The 24,206-nt window shown below is 43.1% G+C and overlaps 1 protein-coding gene across 1 annotated transcript in view; it reads right to left on the reverse strand.

The window, feature by feature from the left end:
* Positions 7,397-24,206, reverse strand: part of LOC110431119 — a 56,929-nt gene continuing 40,119 nt past the window's right edge. Inside the window, exons 3-5 of the mRNA XM_021449826.1 lie at positions 8,424-8,520; positions 7,547-7,584; positions 7,397-7,456 (exon numbers count right to left, since the gene is read on the reverse strand). Of these exons, the coding sequence (XP_021305501.1) occupies positions 7,397-7,456; positions 7,547-7,584; positions 8,424-8,520 (195 nt within the window). The remainder of the gene's footprint in view (positions 7,457-7,546; positions 7,585-8,423; positions 8,521-24,206) is intronic.

Raw genomic sequence — 24,206 nt, forward strand, 5'->3', positions numbered from 1 at the left:
CGGCTGGGCTTGGGCCAGGAGGCTTGGCCCATCACGAAGACAGTCCGAGGTTTGATCCAACTGCTCGGAGTTTCGCGCAAGGAAACAAGACGTGGAGATCAAGCCAGATTCTAGTCGGTTAGAATAGGAATTGATATTGTATTATCTATGGCAATTGTAACCGACTAGGATTAGTTTCCAGATCTGTAACCCTGCCCTCTGGACTATATAAGGAGAGGCAAGGGACCCCCCTTAGGACACATTATCTCTCAACACAATCCAATACAATCAGACATAGGACGTAGGTATTACGCCCACACGGCGGCCGAACCTGGATAAAAACATTTTCTGTGTCTTGCGTCACCATCTAGTTTGTAGCTTGCGCACCGTCTACCGATAAACTACTACCGTGGGTATACCCCAAGGTAGACTGCCGACTAGCTTTCGTCGACAGGGCGATAATAGGAGAATAGAGAGGATAACTAGGGTTTCTCTACTTCAAAGGGGTATGTCTGTCTGTGGCGTACCTTAAGTATAAAACAACACAGAGGATGCATATACCTAAGGTCGAGGACTCCTACCAGTCCTGCTAATGGTAGGTGGACTACAGAGGACCACGTAGCTGTCACCTACACGACCTACCACTCGATTCGGCTAACAGGGGATATCCACGAGTAATCTAGGTCTAAGCACTACGCTTACACATATACTACAACTCTCACCTATAGCGTTCTATAGATTAAAGTACTCAAAAGAGTTGTGAATCAGAACATACATGGATAGTAATTGTATAATGAAATAAGAAGTAGATTACCATAGTCATCCCATGAGCAAGCTTGATTAGAGCTTGATCATGGCGAAGTACAAACGAAGGAAGAACCGACAGGCCAGCCTCTCCTCCAATCCTCCCTCGCTCTCCATCTCGCTACTATCTAGATCTACTCTAGTTTAGAGAAGAGAGGAGAGCTCTCATCTCCAAACCCTAGCTTTTGCTCTGTCTATGAATAATGAATAGGGGATGCAGAGGTGTCTTCTCCAGGGGCCAGGGGGCTTGCTTATATAGCCCTTCCAAATGAACGTGGTCCGTCAGATCAAACTGACCTTAATTGCACGGTTTTCCTTAATCCTTTATGTCGGTGGAGCATGATCCGCGAGGTGGGGCCTGATTGGCCGAGACACCTGGGTGGGCGCACAAGGGGGAGGGCGGATGCCCTGTCCCTGGGCCCGCTCGGCCTCCCGTTCGTTCCCGTGGCTTCTGGACTCTTCTAGATGCTAGAAAATTGGCACAGACATTAATATCTCTATGTAAACCTGACGTGTGGGCCTTTCCTCCATATTTCCTGATAACCCCTTGCAGAAATAGACAAACATCAAAACTCATGGAATTCTATCAGATAAAACCCTAAGTCTGGGTGTTGGTTGCATTTGGATCCTTTTCTTTATTTATTTGATAATTAAATTTCATACTTAAGGACCGTCGACACCCACACACTCGGGGAGAACTTGATTGCTCGGCTTCTTGTCCAACCTGCTGCCGCGTCTTCGTGTCGCGCAGGAGGACCAGTGGTCGCTCCACGCATGTCCCGGCACCGAGATATATTGCCCTGGCGAGCGACGTCGCGGCGTTGTCCAGGCCGAACGAGAGCGCTTGCCTGGTGGCAAACAAGCCATGTGGCAGCAGTGTAGTTGGAGGTGAGGGTGCACGAGGCATGCTGCTGTCTGAGGCCGTCGCGTGGTTGACTCAACGCCAGGCCGTTGTGACTATGGCCTCTACGTTTGGGGCTGTCGGCTCTTGCACCGTTGCCCGCTCCGCACGAGGTGATGATCGCGCAGCAGCGGTGGGGCGGTGATGATGCTGGCCACGCCTCCACTTGGGCAGGGAAGCGTGGTGGAGAGGCTGTCTTGGAACTTTTGATCGCGTGGGCACGATGCGAGCCCCTCCAGGTCCTTTGATCGAGAGCAAGATCATGTCATAGCTGTAGCCGATGGACATGAACTCAAGGCTCCCAAACCAAATCACCACAGAGCGTGGGATCGGTGAGATGTGGGTGGCCATCTAGAAAGAATGGGAAATCGGTGGTAACACGCAGGAACCCTACCTAGCGCGCTAACTGTTAGTATTTTGACCCCAGGGGGTGACACCAACAGGAGAATTTGCGTGCTTGCTCCCCTTTTCAGATGGTGATGCAAGAATAACACAGCGATTTATCCTGGTTTGGGCAAGAAGAGGCCCTACGTCCAGTGGGGGAGGAGACTTTGTATTATTTCGCACCTAAGTGCTTGTATAGGGGCGAATACAAGTGGGTGTAACCAAGGATTCTAAGTCCTAGCTGATGGTGGTGTATGGATCATATCTTGCGGGTTGTGGGCTGGATCTCTCTCTCCCCGTATGTCGCCCTCAGTGTCCCCTTTTATAGTTCCAAGGGGAGACCTAGGTTACAAGGTGTAGGCATTAGAATAAGCCTCGATAGGGGCATGGCGCGCTGACCTACTCGAGGCCTCTGTACCGGCGTGGCCTCGAGCTGTATTGTTACAGGGTACTTTAGTGATGATGGCGCGTGCTTCTAAATTCAGCTCCTATATATCGTCTTGGATTGGCTTAGACGTGAGCACGCTTGTACGTCGCGGCAGTAGTCACGTCCGGGGTGGTTGAAGCGCTGACTTCCATCGCCTGATTCTTCCCCGAGAAGGGATGTGCCTGCTCGAGGGTCGGGTCACACGAGTGGCCTTACTACGTGGGAGCTCTAACTTCAGGTGTCTCGAGGGGTGCTGTGATGGGATATCATGTCTGCCACACTACGTCGAGTCGTACTCTTGCCCATCCTGGGGGATAAAGCTGGAAAAAGGAAAGATTTGATGGGTGCTTGTTCGCTATCATGATTCCAATGACTGTCGGGTTAGGTGGGAGCATGGTAGACGCATTAAATGCCCTGGCTTCAGTACCAGCGTCGGGCGGCAGGAGGCGCTTTTGCGCACGAGGCCCACCTATTCGCTCGAGCCTCTCTCGTACTCGACGGTCACAGCTCATTGAGCCCCTGTCGATTTGTAGGACCCTGTTTCCGTGTTTGAGGCCATGATCGACATCGAGTTCTGACGATTACGTGTATATGTCGGGGAGTCGAGTTGGAGTCTCGATTTGCTTGTGAATCCTCTTGTTATGAGTGCAGACCTGGATACCCCTTGTTGATATCCTCGACAGTCGGTATGCTGAATGGATTTCTAATGTTGTCCCTGTTTATAAAAAGAATGGAAAGCTTCGTGTTTGTATTGACTTTAGGAATCTCAATAAAGCCACGCCGATGGATGGTTATCCAATGCCAGTTGCCGATCTATTGGTTGATACTATGGCTGGACATCAAATTATTAGTTTTATGGATGGCAATGCAGGGTACAATCAAATATTCATGGCTGAAGAGGATATTCCCAAGACTGCATTTAGATGTCCTAGTCATGTCGGATTGTTTGAATGGATAGTCATGACCTTTGGCTTGAAAAATGCTGGTGCTACTTATGAGAGGGCTATGAATTTTATTTTCCACGAGTTCATCGGCAAGTTGGTAGAAATCTATATTGATGATGTGGTGGTTAAGTCTGGGGATTTCATAAAACATCTAGCCGATCTGCAAAAAGTGTTGGAATGCACAAGGAGACATGGCTTAAAGATGAACCCTAATAAATGTGCATTTTGTGTATCGGCTTTGTGGTGCATCAAAGAGGAATTGAAATTAGTAGGAGATCCATTGATTGCATCAGCAAAATAGTTGCTCCCACCAATAAAACTGCACTTCAATCATTGATTGGCAAGATTAATTTTATCAAATGATTTATATCTAATTTGTCGGGTAAGATTCATGCTTTTAGCCCTTTGCTTAAATTAAAAGGCGATCAGGAGTTTGTATGGGGAAAAGAGCAACAATTGGCCTTGGATGAAATAAAAAATTATTTGGCAAATCCTCCAGTTTTGGATCCTCAGCATGGAAAGCCCTTCAGGTTGTATTTGTCTCTACCGGTGATACGGTCATCGGTTCAGCTCTCATTCAAGAATTTGAAGAGAAAGAGCGTGTAATTTACTATCTAAGTAGAAGATTGGTGGATGCTGAGATAGGATATTTGGCAATTGAGAAATTATATTTATGCTTATACTTTTCTTGTGTCAAGTTGAGACATTACTTGTTATCGGCCGAATATACTGTTGTATGCAAAGATGATGTAGTCCGATACATGTTATCAATGCCAATTATGAGTGGTAGAATCAGCAAATGGATATTAGCATTATCGGAATTTGACCTGCGCTATGAATCGGCTAAGGCAATCAAAGGGCAGATCATGGCCGATTTTGTAACTCAGCATGGTGGTGTAGTGGATGCTCTGGAAATTGTTCCTTGGACACTCTTCTTTGATGGATCTACATGTGATCGGGGGGCAGGTATCGGTATAGTGTTAATTTCTACTCGAGGAAAGAAATACGAGTTTTCTTTACCGATTGTTGCTACCTCGACAAACAATCAAGCTGAGTACCAAGCCTTAATCAAAGTGTTGGAATTATTAAAGGAGGTTCGTGCTGATGCTGTCGAAATTTTTGGTGACTCTATGCTTGTTATAAATCAGTTGGCTGGGATTTATGAATGCCGAAGTGAAGTTTTGATAGCGTATTATGAAAGGCGTGTACAATTATTGAACGAATTCAAGGATTTCTGATTGGAGCATATTCCTTGGTTGCATAATGAAGAAGCCAACCGATTAGCTCAACATGCGTCGGGGTATCAACCCATCTTGGAAATATATTATCGGCAATTAGTGCCGATGATTGGAGAAAATAAATTATTGATTATTTAAAAGATCCATCCAAAAAAGTTGAGAGACGTGTTAGGTTTCAGGCTACAAAGTATGTACTCCTTGAAGAAGAATTGTACTATTGTACAATAGATGGGGTCTTGCTTAAATATTTAGGTAATGATGAATCAAAAACCTTGATGGGTGAAATTCATGAGGGAGTATGTGGAGCACACCAATCAGCTTTTAAGATGAAGTGGATGATTAGAAGGAATGGATATTATTGGCCGACCATACTTGAGGATTGTTTCAAGTATTTCAAAGGATGTCAAGGATGTCAGAAGTTTGGCAATATTCAAAGGGCACCCGCATCGGCTATGAATCCTATTATTAAACCTTAGCCATTCTGGGGTTGGCTATTGATATCATCGGTCAAATTTATCCACCATCGAGTAAAGGGCATAAGTTCATCCTTGTTGCCACTGATTATTTCACTAAGTCGGTTGAGGCTATTCCTTCGAAGAAAGTGACATCGGCCAATATGATTGATTTTGTGAAAGAGTATATTGTTTACCGATTTGGCATTCCCCAAACAATCACTACCGATCAGGGTACTATGTTTACATCGGGGGAGTTTGATGAGTTTGCAATCGGTATGGGAATTAAAGTGTTGAATTCTTCTCCTTATTATGCTCAAGCTAATGGACAGGCCGAGGCTTCTAACAAAGGGATTATTAAACTCATTAAACAAAAAATTGAAGAAAATCCCAGACGATGGCATTCTTTGTTAAATGAAGCTTTGTGGTCATATCGAATGGCGTGTCATGGTTCAACCAAAGTATCACCCTATCAACTAGTGTATGGACATGATGCAGTACTGCCTTGGGAAATTAAGACTGGTTCTAGGCGGATGTTTTCTCCAGATCAGTTAACTACCGATGACTATGCTACTTTGATGAAGGATGAGTTGGATGATCTAGCAGAGCATCGGTTAAGAGCTTTAATCGGCATAGAGGAGAATAAAAACATAGTGGCTAAATGGTATGAAAAAAAGGTAAAGGCCAAAGAGTTTGTCGATGGAGATTTGGTGTGGAAGTTGATTCTACCGATTGGGACTAAAAGCTCAAAATTTAGAAAATGGTCTCCTGATTGGGAGGGTCCTTATCAGATAAATTGATCTGTCCCTGGCAATGCTTATATTTTGGAAAATCTCGAAAGAGTTGAATTCCTTAGAGCATTGAATGGAAAATATTTAAAGAGATACTACCCTAGTATCTGGATTGACGCATAAAAGTCTGTGTCGATAACAATCCTATCGGCTAGACAAAATGTCGAGTGTATCTAGGGCCATGCATAAAGCGTTTAAGTGCTGATAACAGTCCTATCGGCTGGACCAAATGATCAGAGCTTTAGAAAAAGAAATTAAACAAGCTGTCGATGAAGAGTTCATAGGTTCAGTAAGGTTTGGATAGCCGATATTGCGCGCAGACGAATCTGGTTGGCCTCCTCTATCTCTCGGGTGTCTTCATCGGCAGAACCTTCCATCGGCTTCAGCTTTTTCTTCATATGCAGCGCTTTGCGGGCTTGGACATCTCTCTCTTGCTGAAGAGTCTTGAGCGCATCGAGCAGTTGGCTTTCTTCCTGTTGGGCTTGGGTCAGGGCTTCCTCCACCTGCTTGAGTTCAGCCAGCAAAGCCTCCCTTTTGGCCGATAGATCAGAAATTCTCTATTTCAGTTCGGTGCCTGAGGATTGGAGAACGTCGATACTCTTATGCTTCTTGTCGGCAACATGCTTCACTTGCAGCATTTCCTCTTTAAGCTGGGCATGAGCAGCTCTATCGGCAAGGCGTTGAGTGGCTTTCTGGTACTGAAGTTGGCGACTTTCTAGGTGGGCAACTTGAAAAACAATCTCTTCAGCATCCGCTGGAATCTGGGCACAGAGATCTTGAATATGGCTTTGGCCGGGTCCGAGTCATCCACTAGCTGGGCTGTGTGTTGATGCAATAGAGCCAGTAAATCTTCTAGCTTGGTCTTGATCTCTCCCGATGTAATCCCAACAGCCTTTGAAGAGCTTGCTTCTTCGCCTTCGTCATCAGAGATGTCGATAGCAAAGGAGAATAGACTATCGGGAGAGTCTTGCTCTTGGATAAGGAAGAAGATAAGTTACCCAAAATTAAGTATTGACAATGCAAAATCTGATGAATCAGATGACTTACTTACTTTAAAGCGATTTCTTGTCTCTGGCGTGGAGATGTAGCTGGCACTATAGTTTGATCGGCTGGAGCTGCCGATGGAATATCTTCAACTATAAAATATCAAGGGTTACAATGGTATTTGTGAAAGAAATCATTGGTAATGATTCTGTAATCGGTACTTTACCTTGCGGACGAATAGCGACTGTTTGCTCAGGGGGACAACCGATGATGTGCCCAGATCAACTAGGTCGGTGGTCTATCCAGATACATGGCTGGGTCTACTTGCGGAGGAGAAGGAACTTCTTGTGGCTAGGGCACCGATCGAGGATGAGAAGGTACTGCATGGATCGGGGATGTTGGACGAGGCAAAGAGGATGGTGCTGTCTTCTGTGGCTTTGGCTGAGTCTTGGTGCTTTTCGGACCTTTTCTCTTAGGTGGAGCTTGACTGGGCTAGGGGGCATCGGCACCTGATGTCTGAGTGCTCTTGGTCTTTGCCGATGCACCAGTCTGCTGTTACAAGAAACAACATTTCATGGGTTGAAAACAGATATTGCTAGAGTTTTGCTAAAAATATAATAATATAAAAATTTGGTGCAAAACGGAGTTATCGATGATGTTCCTGTTGCAGCCGATGTACCCTGAAAAGACAATGTAAGTATGGGATGAAATCAATATGATAGAGAAAATTGAGGATTTACCTTAAAAGCTTGTGCCACATTGGCAGCGGCTACCGATGGAGATACTTTCGATCGCTTGGTGGTTGTCTTTTTGAAGCAGACGTTTCAGTGCATCAGAGCTACTAGACTTGGCGCATTGTGGCCGATCAGAGAGATCGGACCTGATGGGAGAAGGTCAATCGGTCTTCCGCTTCTACTCACCGTCGATGCTGGGTCATCAGCCTGTCGAGATGAAAAAGGGTGAGTTGCTGATAAAGTTAAAATTAACAAGAGGACTAAAGTATCGGCAAGGAACTTACAACGTCGTCAAGTACTTCATATTCGGGATCGATCATGTTGTGGTACATGTGAGCCGATACCCTGAACAGATGCTCCTTCCATTCTTCCCACCAATATTTGTATGACTGAGTAATAAAGAGCGTCTGGCTGGAGTTGATCTATACTGATCCACTCGAGTCCGCTAGTTATTGTCTCCCTTGGTTTTACAACATCGGCATAACAAAGTCTGATCGGCACTTGACCAAAAGCTAGTTGGCAAGCTAGTGTCTATGGGTTGTAAAACTCATAGGTGGTGTTGATGTTCTTTCCGCTGCCAAAGCTGTTTACTGGGATTGCTCTTGGGGTGATGATTGCCATCATCAGGTCATTGTCTTTATTAAGAGCATTATGAGAGGGGTGGAAAGTGAGCGGAAATCTAGTCTCTGGGTCTTCATAGGGCATCCATGCTCGCTGATCTTTGGAAAGGCCATCATACAAAGTCTAGAAGAATCGGCCGATCTGATTCTCATTGGAGCTAGTACCTGGAAGGACTATAACAGCTTCACCATAGTTAAGGGGTGAGCGTGTTGCCATTTCATCATCTGCCAGTTCATAATCCTCGGCGATGTCCCATGGGAACTGTTGTGCGAAGAAGTCAAACCAAAGGTGTTTATGCATGTGGACGTTGAGCCACATGTTGATAAACCACCAAGGGCATCCTTGATTGCCGATGTGTTCACCTAACAGAGGTTTCTCGGCTACTTGATGGAGGAGGTGGTAGACAGAACCCAGCAGGTATCGGCCAAGGGGGAATCGGTTACCATCGGCTAACCTTCTGCTGCCGATAAGTAAACAGAGGTTGGTCCTACCGATCGGCCAAAGAAGATGAATTTGTCTAGCCACATATGTAGAAAAGTGGCATGCTCTCTCTGACCAACCGATCCTGTTCGTTGATATTTCTGAATATACCCTGACCAGCTGCTGATGTTGCGGGTATCTACTTTATGTTCGGCTTTGTGGCCAAAAAACTAACCATTATTGACAGTTGCAACATCTAGACCAGTAAGCATAACCACATCGGCAAGTGTAGGGGAAGCTGGGCCATGGCCAAAGATGAAGGCATTAAAAGTGTCTGACCAAAAGTACAAGGCGGCTATCAACATTGATTCATTCTTTTCCATATAGGCAATGGAAAGCCTGATACATTGGTCTATCTTACGTTCACCTCAGTTGTTGACGGTCCTTAAGTATCAAATATAATCAACAAATAAATAGAGAAAAGGACCCAAATGCAACCGACACCCAGACTTAGGGTTTTATCTGACAGAATTCCATGAGTTTTGGTGTTTGTCTATTTCTGCAGGGGGTTATCAGGAAATATGGAGGAAAGGCCCACACGTCGGGTTTACATAGAGATAATTACATGCCGCACAATTTTCCCTAACCTAGAAGAGTCCAGAAGCCACGGGAACGAGCGGGAGGCCGAGCGGGCCCGGGATAGGGCGCCCGCCCTCCCCCTTGGGCACTCGCCCTAGCTTAGCAGCCAATCAGGCTGAGTCTCGTGGATCATGCTCCAACGACCTAGAGGATTAAGGAAAACCGTGCGATTAAGGTCGGATTGATCCGACGGCCCATATTCATTTGGAAGGACTATATAAGCAGGCCCCCTGGCCCCTGGAGAGGAGGACCTCTAAAGCCCTAATTCATTCATTCATCTCAGGATAAGAAGTCTCTGATCAAGCCCTAGAGCCACCACATCAACTAGATCTCTAGTTTAGCATAGCTACATAGGATGAGAACTAGAATGAGTCAATCTTCGATTGGTTTCCAGATCTGTCAAGAGGATTCTTGGTAATTCCTCTACTGTTCTTCATTTGTTCATCATTGTTCTTCAATATTATGACTATGACTTTGTTCTACATCAATATATTGATTATGACTTTGCTCTACTTGTTTATATTTGCAATTATATCATTCTTAGTTTATCATAGTTATATGCTTGGCTTAGTTAGATTGGAATTATATACATGTTTAGGATCGTATAGCGTTTATCCATGTGTACATTGGGTAAATGATAAGTATTGTGTAGGCGTGGTGCCTATACCGTATTTATCTATGATTGTACCCTATATGCCGGATCGTGGGGTAGTTCGTGGTGGTGACAGCTCCATTGATTCTTATATAGTCCCCCTCCCGTGTACAGGCAGGCAGAGCAACATTATTACAGGGGAGTGATTGCTATGTTTCTCATCTTCCTTGATAATATCACTATGCATGGGCGTAGTCCTGTCTCGCAATGATTGCCAAGTATAATTGCACTAACTATGATTTGCTAGACTTTATAGTTAAGAATAACTTAGGAAATATTCTTGTAGTTCATCCTAATTCCATGCTAATGACTTGCTAGAATATCCGTTGAGGTGCTTATCATTATTATATGTGGCTAGTTATGCTGATCAGATTAATTATCTTTGTCACCATTCATACTTTATCTATATTTTATGTGACATTTATCCCTGTATGAAAGAGATAGATAAATGCTCTCTATTACACATGCAATGATAGATACTCAATTCCATATATCATTCCATAATCAACATTGATGATTAGCAATCCCTTCCCAGTGGTAAAAATATAAATAACGATATCTAGAATACTTCCCGGTTAAAATGCTACATCGGTATTAATCTGTGCGCTTGCAGATCTCATTTATTATTCATTGAGAAGAGCAATTGCATATTTCAATACCACGTCTCTCATGTCATGCTGGGGATGACAACTTGGCTTAAGTGGCATGAGGGATAGGTTCGGCATTTTTGGCGCCGTTATCAGAACTAGAAAACTAAGTCTACTTTTGGTAATGACGTTAAGAATGCCCAACAAGCATTTTTGGCGCCGTTACCGGGGAAGGTTGATTACTAATAAGGAATGAATACAGAATTTCGAGTCATCATTCGCATCACTAATATGATTGAGATTATCAATTCTCTCATACAGCTTTACCCCTATATTTTTCTATTTTGAATTATTTTATGCAGGGTAATATATGAATAGAAGATATCATCCAGAAAATTTTGTTGACAACCCCGAAGCATTATTGAGAAAAAACTAGAGCCAAGCTCGGATCGTCAACACTTCAGCACAAAGCTTCGTCCAAACCAGAAGACCGCCGAAGTTTCATTCGGAACTTGTCTTCAGAGTTCGAAGCCATGGCGAACAAGTCGATCCGCGAGTTCTCAGCTCCCACTATGGATAACATCCTCACTAGACCTGCTGTGGAGATCGACTGCAACTTTGAGCTCAAGCCTGGGCTCATCAACATGGTGCAAGCCAACCAGTTCTGTGGGAAGGCGCATGAAGATGCTAGTGCTCATCTCCAACACTTCCTGGAGATTTGCAACACATTCACCATGTCAAGAGTCCCCAGAGATGCTATACTACTTCGCCTCTTCCCATTCTCACTGTTGGGGAGAGCGAAGCAGTGGTTCTACGCTACAAAGGAGAAGAATACTACGTGGGCACTCTGCTCCATGAACTTTCTAGCTAAGTTCTTTCCCATGGGCAAGACCAATGCTCTCCGTGGGAAAATTACAAGTTTTCAGCAACAACATGATGAATCCGTTCTAGAAGCATGGGAGCGCATCCAAGACTACATCCTAGAATGTCCCCATCATGGAATGGAGAGCTGGCTACTGATGTAGACGTTTTATCATGGGCTCGGCAATAGTGCCCGTGAAACCATGGATGCTGCAGCTGGAGGAGCATTCCTGTCACTCACCATACCACAAGCCACAGCTCTTGTGGAGAAGATGGCGTCCAACCAAGGTTGGAATGAAGAAAGGACCCAGACACGCAAGAGAGGTGGAGGTATGCACCAGCTCAAGGAGGTAGACATGTTGTGTGCCAAGCTAGACCTGCTCATGAAGAAGCTCGAGGATAAAGCTGGAGATAAGAAGGAAGTCATGCACGTCTAAGACTCTCACATGACTTGTGAGGAGAGTGGAGATACTGGACACTCAGGCAATCACTGTCCTGAGATGCTTGAGGACGTAAACTACAAAAACAACTACTACTACAACCGTCCTAAACAAAATCAAGGCTGGAAACAAGAGAGGCCTAACTACTCAGACATGTTTGATATAGGTAACTACTGGAGTAACCCTGTTGTGGAAGTAACTACTGACCTTCTGCCGGTCAAGAGAGGCGATCCAGGACGCCCAGTCATCCCGATCTCCATCGGCATGGTGGACTTCCCAGAAGCACTCTGCGACTTTGGCTCCAGCGTCAACATTATGCCCAGGGTACTCTATGAAAAATTCTTTACACATCCTTTATTAGAAACAACCATGTGTTTGCAGCTTGTAGATCAGACACTAAGTTTCCCAAAGGGAATATTGAAGAACCTCTGCGTCCGAGTTGGTACCTTGTACGCCCCAGCAGACTTCGTGGTGATAGAGACTGGTACTGATGAGAGGGCACCCATCATCCTAGGGAGGCCATTCCTGAACACCTCGGGAGCTGTCATCTATGCTAGTGCTGCCAAGATCAGTTTCTACATCAAGGGGAGGAAGGGGACGTTTCCCAGAGCAATCCCGTCATGAACCAAGGAAGAGGACCAATAGGAGGAATAGAAACAAGCAAGTGTGGACCGAGTCAGCTAAGATGGTCACTGCAGTTGATGGAGGTCAAGATCATCGACTCAAGTCACCGTTCCTGACCAAGAAGGACGACCCAGGTATGCCAAGCATCGAGTGCTCCATTATTGTATACAACTTCGAGAAGACGCTTTGCGACACCGAGTCGGGCGTCAACATAATGGACACAGTCACCTATCAGCTCCTGTTCAGAACCATGCCCCTAAAACCAACATACATTCAGCTCCAAATGGTAGATCATACTTTCCAAATGGTTGAAGGTATAGTAACTGATGTCCCTATCAAAATAGACGATCATTTTGTCCATATAGATTTTCAGGTTATTGACATGGGAGAAGACGAGTACGATCCACCCATCATCCTTGGGAGACCGTTCTTCAGCACCGTTAAAGCAATCATCTACATTGGAACTGGAGAAGTCCACATGCACTTCCCCTCTAAGAAGGTACGCCGCTATTTTACTAACCCTAACTGTATAGTTGAAGACTCTAAGTAGGTCAGGACAAAAAGAAGACGACGCAACCGCAACCAGAGAAGGCAAATCATCAAGGACGGATGGGCAGACTATGAAGGAGAAGTGGTAAGGTCTAAAAACATATAGCTTGAACAGAACTATCCTGAGGAGACCGTAGCACCGAGTCAGGTGTGGAGAGAGAAGATGAGGCGCCGCCGGAACCACCGACTACGCCATCCAACGAATCCCAGGACGACTGAGAAAACAGAGAGTCCTGTTCGGAGGACTTAAAAACAACGAACGCCTTGCCAAGAGGTAAACTTGGTAGTTATCCCTTTCCTTTCAAATCATTTACTTTTTCTTAAAAATAGTTTGCTTAGTTAATCGGGTTCATATCATCTTAAAAAAAAATAAACATGTTAAAACCAGTAAGACCCATGTGAGTATACAAGTGGCATAAAACCCATAAGTATATTCACTGTGGTGGCATAAAAAAATAATAAAATAAAAATATTCTTCTGCTCTATAAAAAATGAAAATATAAAAATAAAATTGTGATCCTACCAAAGAAAGTAGCATTTATTGAGGAGGCTCAACATGATAAAGGCTAGATATTTATGCTAACACCTAATCAGTTCCACAAAGCTTTGTTGTCTATTTGAGCTCCACAGAATTCAAGGATCAAGAAGACTAGCAGACGGAGGACATTCTAATCGCTGTCAGGGTGCTGCCGACGTTCAAATACACCTCCACCACCTGCTAGCTACATCAGAAGAAATTTCGTCAAAATCCAGCTTGGGGGATCGCACCCCATTTATCCTGCTAAGTATTTTTATCTACATTTGTATTATGCTATATTAAAAAAATAAAAAAAATATATACATAACCATGAAAAACCAAATAAAGATTTTGTGCTTATATATATATCTTTTGCTTAGTGTGCTTAATAAATAAATAAAATGGCTATGCTAAACTAAATCTTAATAAAACTCTAGCATGGATATGATGAATAGTTGCTCTGCCTAATTTTCAAATTTGAGTTCTCTCTCTAGTTTAGACATAACTGTTATAATTTAAAGATTGCTCTAAAAACCTGAACTTGTGGGAAGAGAACTTGATCGGAAGTCTAAGTTATTAACGGATATGATATGGGAAGGTTGAGCTGCTGTTTATCTATTCCTAGAGATGCTAGAATTCTGGAGAATTTTATCTTTGAAAATCTTTAAAATATCACATGATGAGTTCCTGTATGATGAGAGTTTAAATTCCTACCACAGCCATATATACATGCTTGCTAGACTTTGAGCCACACATTTACTTTTTACTGCTTATGAGCATTGAGTGTGGTCAAGCTGTGTAGACCCTTAGGAGCTTGTCATGTGGTTAAATCAAGATTCACTTGCACGTTCACTCACACATGCTGCTTCTACTCCGGGAGTACGCATTCACATATATCCACTCATTTCCATCTCTAGAGCCACCCAAAAGTATTCTACTCCTAATCCGGGAGAGAATAGCCAAAAACATTCTCCTATTTCTATTTTTCCCTGTGAAATAAATGCTCGAGTTATCTTGGTTACCACCACTTGCTATATTATTTTAGGAAATGAGTGCTCTAAAAACAGAGAGAGAGAAAGGATATGAGGAAATAAAAAGGGGCAAGTGCCCGGAACCTTGAAAGAAAAGAAAAAGTGTGACGAGAGGTAAAAATGGACAAGTGTCCGATAGTAGAATTAGGGGTGCAATACCCACCTGAGAGGAAAGAAAAAGAAAATGTAGAGCATCTCATTCCCCTCAAAAGTCTCAAGTGCAAGGAAGGTATGTATCCCCTCAAAAAAAAGAAGAATTAGACTTTCACCATTGTTATCACCATCATCACCATACACCATTCATTCACCACACATGCACATCTTGATTTGACTTATTGACTTGTTTCTCTGGATCCATGGTTTGACTATGCAATAAATGTCTTGTAAGTATGTATACTTTATCTCCCACCTATGAGCTCGAGATATCAAAACCCTTATTAAAGTAGGGTGAGAGAGAAGGCAAGGTCACTGTTGACGGTCCTTAAGTATCAAATTTAATTATCAAATAAATAAAGAAAAGGATCTAAATGCAACCAACACCCAGACTTAGGGTTTTATCTGACAGAATTCCACGAGTTTTGGTGTTTGTCTATTTCTACAGGGGGTTATCAGGAAATACGGAAGAAAGGCCCACATGTCGGGATTACATAGAGATATCAACGCACCGCGTAATTTTCTACCATCTAGAAGACTCCAGAAGCCACGAGACCGAAGCGGAGGCGAAACGGGGCCAGGACCTGGGCGCCCGCCCACCTGTCGAGCCCAATCAGGACTCTTTCTCTCGGGAGATCTCCACCGACCTATTGGATCAAGGAAAACATAGTACCACCTCGCCTACCGACCCAAAAACGCATAGAGGAGGAGGACTATATAAGGAGACCCCCCTGGCCCCTAGAGAAGACAAGAAATTGTCATAGAGATTGAGGGGTGCCCTCGAAGGAAAACCTCTTCTCTAATTAATATTTCTTTTTAGGCTTAGCAACCAATGTAAGGTAGAAATAGATCTTCTAGTTTTTACTAGATTGAGAGAGATAGAGTGGAGGTGTAGATTGGAGGAAGCCCGGCCTGTCGGTGTCTACTCCAAGCTTGTACCTGCGGGATCAAGTTCTCCTAACCCGAAGCTTGCTCCTAGGATTCTTCAGTATTTCGACTTCTAAATTCTAGTAAGTTCTTGTTTTATTGTTCTTATGGTTTATGAGTTTACTTTAATCTCTTCGCGTAGAGTTTAGAGTAACCATTACTGGCGTAAACGTGGTGTTTAGGCTGGGGTACTCATAGATATTCCCTGACTAGCTGGACCGTGGTAGTAGTGAGGAACGTGACAATTACGAGTTACCTTTGCAGATCACATCTCGTTAGCAGGAAGGATAGGGTTTATAGGTGCGGGTTGAACATCCTTTGTGGTGTCTAGATTCCGTTAGCCTCCCCATTAGAACAGTAGATCATCCTTACCAAGGTTAGAAGGAGACTACGGTTGCAGTCTTCTCTATTTATCACTCACATCGAGAGACATTCTTTGTAGCCTAAAGGGATAGTAGCAATAGATTTGGTTAGTCAGATGCACCCTTTCTCCTAGTGGTAAAAATATAAATACGATAACTCTGGATAACCTTCCGGGTGAAATGCTCACCGATATCCGTGCGCTTGCGGATCATTTCCTTATTGCGTTACCAAATATCAACAAGCATTTCTGGCGCCGTTGCCGGGGAGAAAGACGGTTTGCTGAGATAACTTTGAATCTTGCTATTATCTTGTATTATACTTTTATACTTTTATTCTTTTATCTTTTTATTTTTATCTTTATGGATAACTCAAATTCCATACCTATTATTAAATTCTTTGCACCTTTGGAAACCAGCCATAGACCATGGGAGTCAACACGTCCTGCCCCTAATTATGATCTGTGTCCGGAGTTGATTGCAATGGGTCAAAACCAACCCTTTTCTATAGCTGAGGTCCTATCTTTTAATCAAAAAGATAATGCACTTTTAGCTACACCTAGGGAATCTTTTCATTTTTCTATAAATTTTGGTTTAGACCTAGCTCTACAAGACCATGTTTTTCCTAGATATTTTCACATTGGTCTTAATCATATAACCTTTGGTAGAGTCTTTCTTTCTTTATCTATTAGTAAAGGAAGGTATGTCTTCATTCGTAGACATCCTTCTTGCACTAGTCTTCATAGAAAAATCTTAGAGATAGAGAAGGAATCATCTCCCATACAAGGAGAGGAAGTTTCAATAGCCGATTTCCAAACATTTCAATCCCATAATTCGGCTATCCAACCCATCCTTGAGCTTAATAATTTCTACTATGCTTTTTCTCTTGAACCTCCCGATAATCCTATGAATCTCTCTAGACATCCCATGCATAAGAAGGAGGATCGAGAAGAGCAACATGCTAGAGGGCATTAAAAATCCATGTGCTATCACCATTGAATGGATAGATAAAACAAACTTGAGAGACAATCCTAGAGGAATTTTAAGCATTCATGAAGAATCATCCTTGGAGTTTGAGAATGAGAGAAACAACAGTGAGCATGGAAGTTATTTCATAAATACCTCACCCAGTCCTTGCTCATATAAAACATCTCTCCAATCAATTTGTCTCTCCATCCTTACCACATTTGAGATCTCCAACCCCCTCTTCCTCTTCATTTATAAAAACTTTAAAAGGGCGGTTGTCGATGCATATGTCTATAATAAATATTGCAGATCTCGTTGAGTTGATCTTGATATAGGTAGGTGTTGGAGGGGAAACCACTTCACCAACATAACTTGATGGTTTCCCAAGAACAAGCTTAGTGTCCTAAAACAAGCACTTATCAGATCATAACATGAACTTCTAATTATTTGCAACATTGCCTTGTGTATTGAGCATATAAAGATATTGTATAAATATTCCTTCGGGTATTCTTGTCACTAACCTTTCTAGGATTGGAGCAAGAAGATCCGAGGAATGACAAACACAAGGTATGTCCAACCAACCATCACACAACATTGAATTAAATTCATCCAAACTTGAATTTTGTAAAATTCAAGCTTGGGGGAGTACTTTACATAAAAAACATCCTTTGCCATGTTACTATGTTGGTTGTCCTTACCTTTGAGACATGCTCAATTTGTTAAATACTAATTACACTACTTCATCTCCACTTAAGTAGATCTCTATAAATGCTCTCATGCTACCTTTATTTGCTTTAGTATATGTCTAGGTTTGGAATAGTTTCATTTATCTCTTAATTAAGCATGGTGCTTAGTTTAGGAATGATGATCTTACTTCCAAGGGATTTTAAATTAAGCATGGTGCTTAGGTTAAAATACCCTTCTAAATCAAATTAGACATGGTGTCTAGGTTGATTTTTAAGCCGATAGTATGCTATAGTAGATATGGTATATTTTGTTGGACTAACCCCTGCAGGAAAACTTTCAATATCAACCTGGGAAGTCCTGAGATAAACTCGCATTGGAGATGAAGAAAGTGACACATGAAGTTTAACAATTTGCACAAGAAAGACGTGGCTCATAAGAGATGATTCATGGAGGGTGCCACAAACACGATGCACAACCGCTAAGAAAGGAAAGCTTCCACAAGGTGATACTGTACCGTCACTCTTCAAGTAAGGTAACACCTTAAGGTACTTGACTATCGCTTTTATAAGCTTCTCCTTTGTTCTAGCATTCACATAAATAAAGAGACAAACATGTATGATTTATAACTCCAGATTAACCAACTCAATTAATTCAACATGTTTAGTCCTTTAATCTCTGTTCTTAGTACTACCTTCGTGATCCCACGCTCCTAAACATATAAGCTAATATGTTGCGCATTCAATATTTGGAAGATATAAACAAAACATAAACATAGATAGATTATCTTTCCATTAGGTTGAGCCATCTGATCTGACAAATGTTTCAAATACTACACTCATGATCTTATTATCCATCAACTTTGTCTTGCTCACTATGCTTAAGGTTAGAGAAGAACAAATACACTTTTGGTTCTGTTGGTGTCTTCCACCAACAGAGCCCATGCACTTGATCTCTGCCTTGTCTCTATGAACAGGTACACTTCAAGCAAAACATGGAGGAGTTCTACAACTCCCAGACTCCACCAAGTGAAGGACCTGGATCTATGAGCACAAGCACACTGAGCAGAATATTGCCAACACCATACTTCGAACTGCTGGGCAAAGAAGAACATGGGTGACACCGTATCAAGAGGTGCAGACGTCAAGGTCCACACCTAATCAAATGATGCACCTAAAGGATGAAGATGGTGGAAAGTCTTGTCCAGAAGACTTAAAACATTAGATCCTTGTCGGAAGAGGTCAACATCGTCGACTCAAGTCACCTTTCTTGATCAAGAAGGACGACCCTGGTGTTCCAAGCATCGAGTGTGCAATCAATGGATACTCTTTTCAGAAGACACTCTACGACACCGGATCTGACGACAACATAATGGCCGTAGTCACTTATCAGCTCCTGCATGGAACCATGCCCCTACAACCAATATATTGAGCTCCAGATGATTTTCAGGTCATTGACATGAGAGAAGACGAATATGATCCACCCACCATCCTTGGAAGACCGTTCCTCAACACTATCAAAGCAATCATCTATATTGGAACCGGAGAAGTCCACATGTACTTCCCCTCTGAGAAGGTACGCAATTATTTTACTGACCATAACTATATAGTTGAAGACTCTAAGCAGGTCAGGACAAGAAGACGACGCAACCAGAGGAGGCAAATCATCAAGAACGGATGGGTAGACTACGAAGGAGAAGTGATAAGGACTGAAGACATACAGCTTGAACAGAACTGTCCTGAGGAGACCATAGCACCGAGTCAGGTGTGGAGGGAGAAGATAGTTATACACGAAGATAGGCGCCGCCGGAATCACCGACTACGCCACCTAGCGAATCCCAGGACGACTGAGAAAACAGAGAGTCTCGTTCGGAGGACATAAAAATACCGAACGCGTTGCCAAGAGGTAAACTTGGTAGTTACCCTTTCCTTTCGATTATTCAATTATAATTTGCTTAGTTAATCAGGTTCATGCTATCTTGAAAAGAAAATAAAAATGTTAAATAGTAAGCCCCATGTGAGTATGCTCATGGCATAAAACCTATAAGTACATTCACTGTGGTGGCATAAAAAATAAAATAAATAAGTTTTCATCTTACAATAAAGAAAATAATAAATAAATAATAATAATAATAATAATAATAATAATAATAAGTGTATGATCCTGCTAAATAAATAACATTTATTAAGGAAGCTCAACATGATGAAGGCTAGATATTTATGCTAACACTTAATTAGTTCCACAAGCTTTGTTGTCTATTTGAGCTCCACAATTTAAGAATCAAGAAGACTAGCAGACGGAGGACATTCTAATCGCTGTCAGAATGCTGCTGACTTTCAAATACACCTCTGCCACCTGCTAGCTACATCAACAGAAATTACGTCAAAATTCAGCTTGGGGGAGAGCACCCCCATTATTCTCGCTAAGTATTTCTACCTATCTTTATATTATGTTAGAATATTAAAATACATAAACTATGAAAAAAAATAAAGATTTTGTGCTTATATATATCTTTTGCTTAGTATGTTTAATAAATAAATAAAGTGGCTATGCTAGTCTGAATTTTAATAATAAAACTCTAGCATGGATATGATGAATAGTTGCTCTGCCTAATTTGCAATTTTGAAGTTCCCTCTCAAGTTTAGACATAACTGTTATAATTTAAAGCTTGCTCTAGATCTAAACTTGTGGGATAAAAACTTGATCTGAAATCTAAGTTGTTAACGGATATGATATGGGAAGGTTGAGCTGCTGTTTATCTGTTCCTAGAGATGCTAGAATTCTGGAGAATTTTATCTTTGAAAAATCATTAAAATATGCTAGAATTCTGGAGAATTTTATCTTTGAAAAATCATTAAAATATTGCATGATGAGTTCCTGTATTATGAGAGTTTAAATTCCAACCACAGCCATATGTACATGCTTATTAGACTATGAACCATACATTTACTTTTTACTGCTTATGAGCATTGAGTGTGGTCAAGCTGTGTAGACTCTTAGGAGCTTGTCATGTGGTTAAATCAAGATTCACTTGCACGTTCACTCATATATGCTACTTCTACTCCGGAAGTACCATCCACATATATCCATCCATTTCCATCTCCAGAATCACCCAAAAATATTCTACTCCTAATCCGGGAGAGAATAGTCAAAAACATTTTCCTATCCCTGTTATTCCCTGTGAAATAAATGCTCCAAATATTTTGGTTACTACCACTTGCTATATTATCTCAAGAGATGAGTGCTCTGAAAAAAAAGAAAAAAAGAAAAAAAATATAAACGAGGAAATAAAAAGGGGCAAGTGCCCGGAACCTCGAAAGAAAGAAAAAGTGAGACGAGAGGTAAAAATGGACAAGTGTCCGACAGTAGAATTAGGGGTTGTTGATGCAAAACTGGTCTGCAAACACAAAGGGCTAATACCCGATTTAAACGTTAAGGCGTGCCAGCCGATTTGACCTTGCTATCGGCAAAGGTGATAACTCGAATACTTTAGTCGTGACAACAGCGATGCGCCCGGATGTCACAGCTAAGAGGTACTCACGCGGAACTTGAGAACACGCTGAGCTTAAGTCGACGAATTCCTAAGAACTCGTAACAAAAGGAAAAAGTATGACGAAGTCGTCAAAAAGTAAATGCTGGAATACGAGTAAAAACGTGTGTTTGATTTCTTGATTGATTATCTATTACAAGGCCCTAGGGTCTACATTTATACCCTGCTCAAAGAGCTACAACCAGACACGATTAGAATTCGAATTCCAAATTACACGGAATCCGTATACAAAACGATGTAAATAATTAAGGAAATAACAAAACTATCCCTCGTGACAAACCGAAACTCCTCCACATAACGACCGTCAGCTTCCGGACTCCCTCTTTGCATCATCGGCAGACCCTTTGCCATAGTCATCGGCAGACTTTCTTATCTAGCCATCGGCACCATATTACTGCCTGTGGACTTAATCACGTTCAACCTCTCCCTCATCGGCAACCATCCTCATCGGCAACCCACTTTGTAAACATCGTACTGCCACCTTATCCTGCCATCCCAGACACGTGCCCAAAAACGGTGTCAACACATGCCCCCCAGTTTCGGAGTATAAAACTATTAATGCTCCGAAATTCTCTGCAGTAATGATGCCTTTTCCCGCAATTAATGCTCCTAATCTGGTAACCGACAACCTCAATCTGAACAACTCTGATCCTATTCCTCCGCAGATTTCTCGAAATCCCCAACTTTCTAAACGGGCATTTTTCTCAGCCGTACATCGGCAACAATACCGTTACAAAGATCTGCCGATGTTCTGACCAGGATATTCGCACAAACGGTTACTTCCCCTCTATCCGCCCATCGGCAATATGACCGTTGTAGAATATTGCCGATGGACCGACCAGGAGATCTCGCACAGTAAAATATCTTCAGATAATGACCGCTTCCTGTCAAATCACCTGCACAATCCTTGGATTACCGTGCGAATAGTTACCATATCCACCTGAGTACCCTCGGATTTCTCGGATGCGGCAAAGAGATAAGTCGGATTTGCCCTTGCCCATTTTGTCCTATAAATAGTTCCTTCTCGGGTACTCCTTCCCCATCACACCATTCTACTACCCAACTTTACTTTTCCAGCGGCGGCGCCACCAAAAACTCCCAAGGTCTCTGACAAGTACCCCTCTTCACCAACTCCGGCGCCTTCAAACGCTTCCTTCGCAGCAAGATGGCCGTCGGGTTCGTCGTCCCTGAGGTCAAATCTCCACCCCGTCTTCTGTATTTTTCTTCATATCCCTGTTCACTCGCAATCCATTTTACTGAATATCTTCCTTTTCTTTCCTCTTTGTATTTCTTTTTACGCCCAAAATCACTAGGAATTGTCCAACAAAATTGTCATCCCCACCGATCAACCACACCTTCAATGCCTCGGCCCTCTAGGGGACCCAGATCCAACTGACCTTATCAACGCAGAAACCAACAGGATCCCCTTCAGAGCCGAAAATTTTTCCTTAGATTTGTGGAAGGACACCTTCCGCTCTTGGCCCAGCCCAACTGTAGGGTGGAAAGACTGGTTCTTGAGGGTCAGCAACTCTAATGAAGTTCAGTGGGGTGAAAGGAATCTAGCCCAATGCATCAGATTGTCCATTGCCGATATGCATAGAAACGAGTCACTGCTGATAGCTGCATCCTACTTTTGGTCAGACACCCTCAATGCTTTTGCCTTTGGCCACGGCCCTGCTTCTCCTACTCTTGCCGATGTATCCATGCTTACTGGTCTAGATATATCTTCTGCCGATAGCACCCACTTTTTTGATACTGCCCCTAGTGCCAAAGTGGAGACCCGCGCTATCGGCGGTTGGTCGGGGTACATTCAGAAGTACCGTGGGAAAGGATCTATCACCATAAAGGAACAAACCACCTTTCTGAACATGTGGCTGGACAAGTTTGTATTCTGTGGTCAATCGGCAGGACCGACTTCTGTCTACCTGTCGGCAGCAGAAAGACTGGCTAACGGTGGCCGATTCCCTCTCGGCCGATACTTGCTTGGCGCTGCTTACCACCTTCTCCATCAAGTAGCCCAGAAACTTCTGCTCGGCCAATCCACTGGCAACTTGGGAGGCCCCTGGTGGTTTGTCAACATGTGGCTCAATCTGCATCTGCACAAGCGTCTCAACTTCAACCTGTTCACACAGCGTTTCCCAAGAGATATAGCTGAAAACCATGTATTGGGTGAAGAGGAATCGGCAACACGCGCCCCCTTGAACTTTGGCGAAGCTGTCATAGTTCTGCCTGGTTCAGGGGGTAATCCAGATCAGATCGGCCGATTCTTCCAGAATCTGTATGAGGGTTTGACCAGAGACGAACGACCATGGTTGGCTTATGATGACCCAGATAGCATGCTCCCTCTGACATTCAATCCATTTGATGAAGCTCTCGACAGGGACAATGAGGTGATGATGGCAATTGTGACTCCCAGAATCATTCCAGTGAATTTCTTTGGTAGCACAAAAACCTCCCCTCAAACTTACGAATTTTACAATCCATCGGCATTAGCTCGCCAGCTAGCTTTCGGCCAGTTGCCGATTGCACTTCCTTATGCCGATGTGATAAAACCCAGAGAAACTATCAACAACCTTCTTGAGTGGACTCGAGCAGCCCAACTACCACCAAACGCCGATATAGATGTAGATCTGTCAGAATGGGTCCCGGCTGCTTTTATTACTCAGGCATACAAGTTATGGTGGGCAGAATGGAAAGAGCATCTGTTCTGTAGATCGGCAGTTTCATTCCGCGGCATGATTGACTCCGAATACGAAGTTCCTGATGACACTGTAAGTAACTCAAACCAACGTTTCATTTTCTCAATATTACCTCCATCGGCAGCTTACCCTTGTATTCCTTTTGCAGGTTAATAATATTCCTCCGTTGGTTAGTAGGAGTGGCAGGCCGATCGACTTGTTTCCATCAGGCCCGATTTCGTCAATCGGCCACAATGCTCCCACCTTAGCTTCCATCATGCATCGGGGTGTACGCCTCAGGAAAGTCACC

The sequence above is a fragment of the Sorghum bicolor genome, chromosome 10 (assembly GCF_000003195.3).
Source record: "Sorghum bicolor cultivar BTx623 chromosome 10, Sorghum_bicolor_NCBIv3, whole genome shotgun sequence".
In the NCBI taxonomy this organism is placed as follows: domain Eukaryota; kingdom Viridiplantae; phylum Streptophyta; class Magnoliopsida; order Poales; family Poaceae; genus Sorghum; species Sorghum bicolor.